We start from the raw sequence: 8389 nt of genomic DNA on the forward strand, positions 1-8389 counted from the left end.
TCTAATTATTAGTCAACGAGGTCTTAACCTAAACAACCATCTAGTTTACATAACGTAACAAACAAGTTACCCGTTGAACCCTACAATGATGTTCACATAACCTGTTATTGAAGTAGCTTGCCAACTTTTAACTGAGCTACTGAATACCGTCAAATTAACTCATTATGGTTCGACGTTAGGACATCGTGAATACAGATGGATATAAAGAACTATTTCTTTGAACTATTATTTGTGTGGTGTAACCTTACGATGGTGCATGTAGACTAGACACAAAAACAATGAACCACATTAATACCATCACGCTTCCTCCACTCGCTTTAGTTTTCTTTACAAAACCATTCTAAAACTTATGAACACAATTTAATTCAATAAAACACTCGTATAACCTCTTTGTGAAAGAGTTAGAGCGTAGGAAGTACTGCCATCGTATTTTCAACCGTAATTTACATTAAACCTTGAAGGGTATAATCCTGGTGAAATTGCAGGCACATGGGACTTGCCAACTTATGTCTCAGGGCGACCGACGCAGTGGCAGTACCCCTCAGATCTTTGCAATTGAAAGCTCTGAATGGCTTTTTAACTGTTTTGGATAGGCGTGATGCTTATCCCTAGACCAGGCGCACGACTTCGTCACTTGTTGTCATAGAAAACAATATAATTTCACATCTTTTTCCATTTTGGGGTAAGCAAAATCAGAACAATCCTGGCATATATTTTTTTCCTCATCAACACATACCAATGTTTTCAGACACGCTCGTCGGTTGAGGGTTTAGTTCTTTTCAATTCTAAGTTCCACATTTATTTAACACGCATCAGTGCAGTGCGTGCTAACGATACTCCATACAAATCAGTACGGCCGCAGTGCTAAAGCAAATGTGGTCCAACCCTAAAGGTTCGTACAGTCTACTAAAGAGATGTATAGATACCAACTTATACATGTATATCGGTTAACAAAGTACCAGGAGCCCATAAAGTTTTCAAACATAAATTTCACTAACATAATGTTAACATTTCAAGGTCAGGGCAATTATTTAAAGAGACAAAGCAGCATAGGCAGCCAGGCAGCTCATATTGAGTTGTCAATTTGCATAGAATGGCCACTTTCACCTCGTGCCTAGACGTTGGTGACAGTTTATGACGTGTTTAAAGCGTAATTTGACATAAATACAATTGGTAATTAGGTTATTGGCTTCGTGCGCAGTTTTAGGGCTGTCACGTAGTCATTTATGTAACAATTTTATAAGTTATTTGTGACAAATTTACAAAGATATTGTCAATGATTATATACTAAACATTTCGACAGAACGCAGGTTGAATATGTTGCGAGGAAACTTGCTCAGGTGGATTGAGTTTCGATTTTAGACGTAAATACTGTTGGTAATTAGGTTATTTAGCTTCATTTATAACAATAAGGCTGTCACCCTTGGTTCGTTTAGTGACGTTGGAATCTTTGTGACAATTTAAAAAAAGACATTGTTATCATTAGAAGATTCGAATGGAACGAATATTACTAAAGACTTACAATTTATAGTTTGTTGTGAAATTTTTAAGTAATTTAGACGTAATTTCTATATCTATCATGTTTTTCTATGCCTATTAGGTTAGAACTGGATCATCTATCCCTTTCTTTTCTTGTCTCCGCCCAGCTCAAAGTGTTTGCAGCGCTTGAGTGCCATCTGTGAGCGCACTTTGCAGTCAGCACATTCTAAACGGAGCACAATTTTCTAAGTGGATTTTGTCTTCTTTCTGAAGGTAGACTTGAACAGACCACCATAAACCATAATTATCAGAAAGTATAATGTATTTACATAGATACTAATCTATGTAATGTGAATTATTCCATTTATGGAAAGCTAAAATCTTGGTTGCGATCTGCCTAAATGTGTCCCACGCGTATGTACTCCCCGTAACATCTCATGCACTTCTTATTTCTTTCTTTACACACGCGCGCGATTTTATGCAGCGATGCAAACGCGATGCAAGCACGCGACTGCATCGATGCAATCGCGCCTATAAATCGCAAGTGTAGCGATGCAATCGCGCGTTTGCGTCACTGCTAAAAGTCGCCTTGTGTAACCACTCTAACTCTCGCTCTTTTATTTCTAAACAGATCTTTTTTTTCTTTACACATACATATATTACAATAATATATTATTTTTTGTTTCAGGTACGTAAACTGCACTTGCTAAGAGGATTACTTGGCAAAGTAGCACAGTAAAAGTATACAAGTAAGTGCTCATACCGTTGAGGATGTTGTCCGTTTTTTTGTGCTATACCACTTACACGCACGAATGACTTTGCTATATCGCTAGTCTTCGGACTCAGGTTGGTCGGAGTAAGGACAATTTATTCAGGTGGGGATTTTCGGACGGTTCTAACTTAGACTGTTGGTGCGATGCCACTCAAACGATGGTCCAAATCATATCCACCACCTGCGTGCCCTAACAGCTACACGCTGAGGATTTAATGCATTTAATGGCGGCTACTAGTTACGCGGTCGGCGTGGCTGAGTTCTGAGCCACAATAGATAGATAGATAATCTATGCTATCGATACGATAAGAAGAAGATTACAAGAAGAGAGAGAGGAGCAATGCCACCTCTTTCTTAATGCGGACAGCATAGGAGCGGAATTCGTATCACCTAGGTGTAACAGTGTAGCAAAACCACAAGTTGTGCGCCTGGCGATAAGCGACGCTCCTATCTATGACAGTTGCAGTACCACTCAGAGCTTCAAATCGCAAAGATTTGAGGGGCACTGCCACTGCTTCCGTCACCCAGACACATAAGTTGAGAAGTCTCATGTGCCTGTAATTTCACCAGCACCCTTACCCTTCAAAACCGGAACACAGCAATGCTGACATTACTGCTTGGCGTGGCGTGTGGCGCCTTCAGGCGCACGACTTGTTGGTCCCGTCACTTGATATTATTAAAAAAGAATGTATTTAACTGAACGCATGCAGGACGCGTGCAGCGCGCACGCAGCGCACATACAGCGCGTGCACTCGCCAGACCTGTACGCACCCTGTACTGGTTTTGGGAAAAGATTAATGGTGGTAAGCAACACGCCTGCCCATGAGACTTGTCAGGTTGTAGTTCTACCAGCATCATTACCAATTATTTGTTAGTTTCATTAATTATTATCTTGATTTATGTATGTTTACTGTTGTGTACTATGATTTAGGTACTATTATATAATTATTTCTCATTATTTTGTATACGGACGCTCACTTCTTTCGAAAAGTAGTATAAAATGACAAGTAATTGTCATCATCATCACCATATCAGCCGGAAGACGACCACTGCTGAACATAGGCCTCCCCCAAAGATTTCCAGACCAGTCGATCGGACGCAACGTGAATCCACCGGTTACCCGCCGCCCTAAACAGGTCATCCGTCCATCTAGTAGGAGGCCATCCCACTGACCGCCTTCCGCTTCGTGGTCTCCATTCGAGATCCTTTCTGCCCCAAAGGCCGTCATTTCATGTAATTGTATTTGCATGAAATTTGTAATGTTGACGGAAATAAAATACTTTCAAGAACGCAGTAATACTCCTATTATTTCTTGACGACAGAAATAAGTACAACTTTCTCAACAGGACCTCTATTACTACTAAATTAAGTAATAAAATTTAGAGTAATGAAGTGGAATAGGTGGAAATTACTTAATCGGCATTTCGATATACTTTGTAAGTACTCTGAAGTAGAATAGAGTTGATTTTACTGTAAAGTGTAAACGGAGACTTGCCGTTGTCCTTATCACGGCAAAATCAATATAAAAACAATCAATGGAAATCGATTCCGTTTAGATTCGAGATGACCCGAATGCTCGCTAACCAAATCTCCTTTTCGTTGGTTATTATGTTATCAAGATTTCAAATCGTTTATGTAAACAGTACATAGATGTGTTCCTTCCTAAACATTGTTGAGTTTTTAAATTAGTGCATTCTAAAATCAATCGTACAATGCTTAGAAGTCTATATAACCTCAACGGGCATTGGTTGACTCCGCGTAACAGTGAAAGTGTTGAATCCAATCACTTTGGAAAAAATATACTTATAGTAAAATTGAAGATATCACTAATTACTGCACACTGTGAAAACATAATCCCTAAAAATTTTCACTTTTCAATTCACGATAGAAAAAAACTCAAACTTCCCTCGAAAATTTTACAAGAAAACCGCTACATTCAATAAGTATTTTACATATGCCAATGATATAGAACACGTATAGTATAACATTTCAAGTGGTTTAAAAAAAAAATCCGAAATAAAGCCATTATCCCTGCCCCTCGACCCAAGCAAAATGAATCCTATTAGTACGGGAAAAAAATTAATTCTAAATGAAACTATCACATTGCACCCTTTACAATAATTTTGATAATTGAAAAGTTTGCAAAATGGATTAAACATTTAATGTACGAAATGAAAGCTCATTTATTTATTTCGGTGGTGCAACAGCCCAAAGAGGGCCTTGGGCTCCTACACCAGATTCAGTCATGTATCCCGGTTCTGAACCTTTTCCTTCCAGTCACTAACACCTTTGTCCTTCTAGTGATATAATTGATTGTTTACATTTTACTTTATTAATTTCTGTATTGCCTTGACATGAATTTTTGTTACTATTTGTGATTAATGTACTATTACATCTTCTTTGACATTTTTTTTTATTTTGTAGTATTTTGACTTTTACAACTGTTGCGTCTAGATATACTCTGTTAGCAATATGTTTGTACAATAATTGAATAAATGAATTATGAATTATTATGAGTCATCAAAAATATAAAACGCAATACAATACACTAATTCCGGGATTTCAAAGGCAGGTATTATCCACTCTGTGTGCATTACTTACTACCTTTCAGTTTAGATAAATAAATATGTACTCTCTTTTTCCGATTTCTGGTATTACACATTTCTGTGCTATATTTATCATCGTAATACGTCAATAGTATGTTATAATTAATTATATATCGTCTAACATAATCTGCATAACATAAATCTAATTTTATGACGTCATTAATCATACCGTGACGGTCTCGCTCTGTTTACTAACGTTCAGTGTCAAATGGAGTCTTCTTCAAGCTTCAAGTTTATTGATAAGGTCATTGCGGATAAAATGGAAAGAAGGTTTTTTGTGTTTTTGATTTGAATATGATTTTTACTTACTGGATACAGGGTTATTGTAAAATACAACGTTGCAGATATTACTAACATCATAAACAACAACTTTCGTTACGTGACTTTTTACAAAACCTTTTTACAGAACACTAAAACGTTGAATTTCGATTTTGTCACTTCATTTTTTTATATATAACATATTCATAACAACTATTATAGTTTCCTCTAATTTTCCTACTAAAAATAGCAAAATATTTTTCCCGCAATTATAACCGGATGTCCTAGAAAAAAAAAAACATTACCGTACAGTTGAGTGTACTTTTAGATTTCAACCGGGCATCGAACCCGAGCCGCTACATCTCCATCAGATAGCCACGACAATTGAAACTAACATAGATTCATATCGGAGAAGGAAATATAGCCGATAACTGGAAGTAACCCGTGTCGTAGTACACGCTAGCAATATTTACGTCGGTAATTTTGAATTAACTAGTCGTGTCTATATAGTATGTTAGTATTATTTGGAAAATTTGTACGATTTGTTTATTATGTATATGTATTGCAAGCTTGAAAATAAACCCCAGTTTACAACTTTCATTGATTATATAACCAGAAATAGAGACGAAATAAGGGCCATCCATCCCTGGCAACTCATCAGGTAAATGGGCCTGATATAACTTTTAAATATTAACTCGCGTTTGCGCTGAAACCACAAGTTATAAAGCTGAAATAGTACAATGCCAACAACTGACCTGTGTGTACGTCTCCGTATATTCCAAAAAATATTCGATATTTATTGTGATAAAGATAATATCTCTAACAATGGGGGCTGTTCCTTTCGGTGGTGTGGGAAAACAGTAAAACACTTAATTACAAAACAAATGAAATCAGATTTGCTCGGTAATTAAATTTATAATTTTTCAATTTTCGTCCATTATAGCAAAGCTTAAGATAAACTGGTCGATTGAAGTAAGAAAATTGTTTCGAATTCGGGCTGGCCAATCGGAGCGCAGTTGTCACAGAAATGATTTGGCAGAATAAGTTTTCAAACAAATTAATTTACATTTCGTCTCTATTTCTGGTTATATACTCCACAACTTCTTTATATAACAACTTTATATTTGATAGTGAAAAGCTTGTTATTTCGTTGTTGTCGATTTTGGAACACTTCTCTTGTATTTTCTGTACCTAAGATCTTTGAAATATTGTACAATACGTCTTCATTATAATTATGCAATAAATGCATCCAGAAGTAATGTTCCTCGATGGAACTACATTTCCTAAATAAATTTCCTTAAAGTTTTTCACGACGTCAACTGCGCTTTACAATTGTTTTAAAATTGTTTCTAGTCATTTCCAGTAAATCTGTATAACGTTTATCCCTATCCGCGATCTAGTCTTGAATAACCGAAAATGATTGCAGCAGAAGTACCGATACGTAGACAACGACTATTTGGTAGGATGATATTTTAGAACAGTCGCTAAGTAATCAGTTGATTAGTTCTGGGATGAAAGCATCGATGTAGCAAATAAATAGATATAGATATAGGTAGATATATACGTCATTAAAAAAACACAGCAAAATTTCTTACTCGTAAATTGAAAAGTAATGATCGGTCCTCGGATCGGGTCGGGCCAATAAATTTACTTGTGTATAGACAACGGCGTAAATTATGCATTAATGATCTAATTTAAACTCTATACCGCTTACGTTAGAATAGATTATAGTACGAATAATACCCAGGCAATTTTCTTATTGAAGGAGATTAAATTTATGAAGGAAGTGGATTTTATAATGGCGAGTGCTCAGAGGAACCGTCACGTTTCCACCTTGCACCTCCCGCCAAAGAACTAGCTAAAAAACCGCATCATTGATGCCTGGCATTATAAGACCACACGGGCATCACGTTCGTCCCTTCCTCGAACCTGCAAAATAAGGAATGGTCTTTTTCCTGAAAAGTTTCCTTTGCGCTATGATATGGGGTCTTTAAAAAAGCGAGTTAACAGGGCTGCCAAAGGCTTTTGGAGCAGGTTACCAATCAAAGACTGACAACGTATAGGCAGCCCATCTAACGTTGCAGATGTCTATGGGCGACTATGAAGTGGTTCGTCTGCTCGTTTGCCTCCTCCTTTATAAAAAAAAAACTTATCTTATAAAGTTGGATCTCAGATAGAATATCGGACCTTAGACGACGTGTGGCGCGCGTCGTATGAAGTTAGCTTCATACTGCAACAGAACTGGGGATTGGGCGACACCTAAACATTTGCAATCTACCAATGTTCTTTGTTGAAAATTTTACCTTTCATCACAAACAGAGCGTCTAATTTTGCATGTTAGAAAATGTCAGTTTGAAATGGAGACAATTCACCAAAAGTCAAAATGTACAAAGTATTTATCGATAATACAGCGATGCTCTAGCCATCACTAGATCGCATTAAAAAGTTCTTAATGACAATAGATTAAAAAACTGGTCTCGGTCTAACGGACAATTGTTTACGGTTAGTTAACTTTTTGTTTGTTTTCTCGATTGAAACAATTTTTGACATCTATTAATTTATTGTTGGTTTTTTCGATGATAATTTTGGCTTGTCAATCGCGGCGGAAATTTTTTTAAATCAACGGTAATCACTTGTCATGAATTGTGGTTTTGTCATATAGTAACATACAGTATATTAATTATCTTAACTGCCTCCGTGGCTGAACGGTTACCATGCCGGACTGCCACGCAGAGGTCCCAGGGCCCGGAGAAAGATTTGTATGGCCTACAGTTATTTCTCTCTTGAGTTTGCGATTGTCTATGGGTGTGTCCGTGGCACCCGCGACACAGGGTTTCCTTAGTGCGGGACTATGTTGAGTGTGTGCGTTATTATAAAAAAAAAGTATCGGTCCCACTCCCCACTCATAAGAGGAAATACAAGGAATGACTCTCATCCCTTGGAGTATGGGCCACATGTGCCGACACACTTGCCCCATTCTCCAGTACATCAGCAAGAGTTGCAGATGTGCTGGAGATGGAGATTCTCCGCAGCTGAGCTGGCGGAAAGAATAAACATAAATAAAACAATAATAATATAAATAAAATCAATTTTTTTAATCAAAACATCTTTAAATATAAAGTCACTACCTAACTTTTGTCGCCTATCTATGTCACCTCTGCTGAGGCCAGATGGCACGCTGGTCTATACTGCAGATGACAAGGCAAATCTTTTTGCCTCACTCTTTACAAAGAGTTCGCGTCTGGATCTAATCTTGCCTCAGGCTAGCTGCACT

At 37.2% G+C, this 8389-nt stretch overlaps 1 protein-coding gene across 1 annotated transcript in view; it reads left to right on the forward strand.

The window, feature by feature from the left end:
* The window catches only part of LOC113239872, a 123963-nt gene extending 121773 nt beyond the window's left edge, over window positions 1-2190 (forward strand). The window contains exon 3 of the mRNA XM_026477033.1: window positions 2168-2190. Coding sequence (XP_026332818.1) covers window positions 2168-2175 — 8 coding nt within the window. The 3' untranslated portion in view covers window positions 2176-2190. The remainder of the gene's footprint in view (window positions 1-2167) is intronic.
* Window positions 2191-8389: the final 6199 nt, after the last annotated feature.

The sequence above is a fragment of the Hyposmocoma kahamanoa genome, unplaced genomic scaffold, assembly GCF_003589595.1.
Source record: "Hyposmocoma kahamanoa isolate Upper Pololo Valley unplaced genomic scaffold, ASM358959v1 116, whole genome shotgun sequence".
Lineage (NCBI taxonomy): Eukaryota > Metazoa > Arthropoda > Insecta > Lepidoptera > Cosmopterigidae > Hyposmocoma > Hyposmocoma kahamanoa.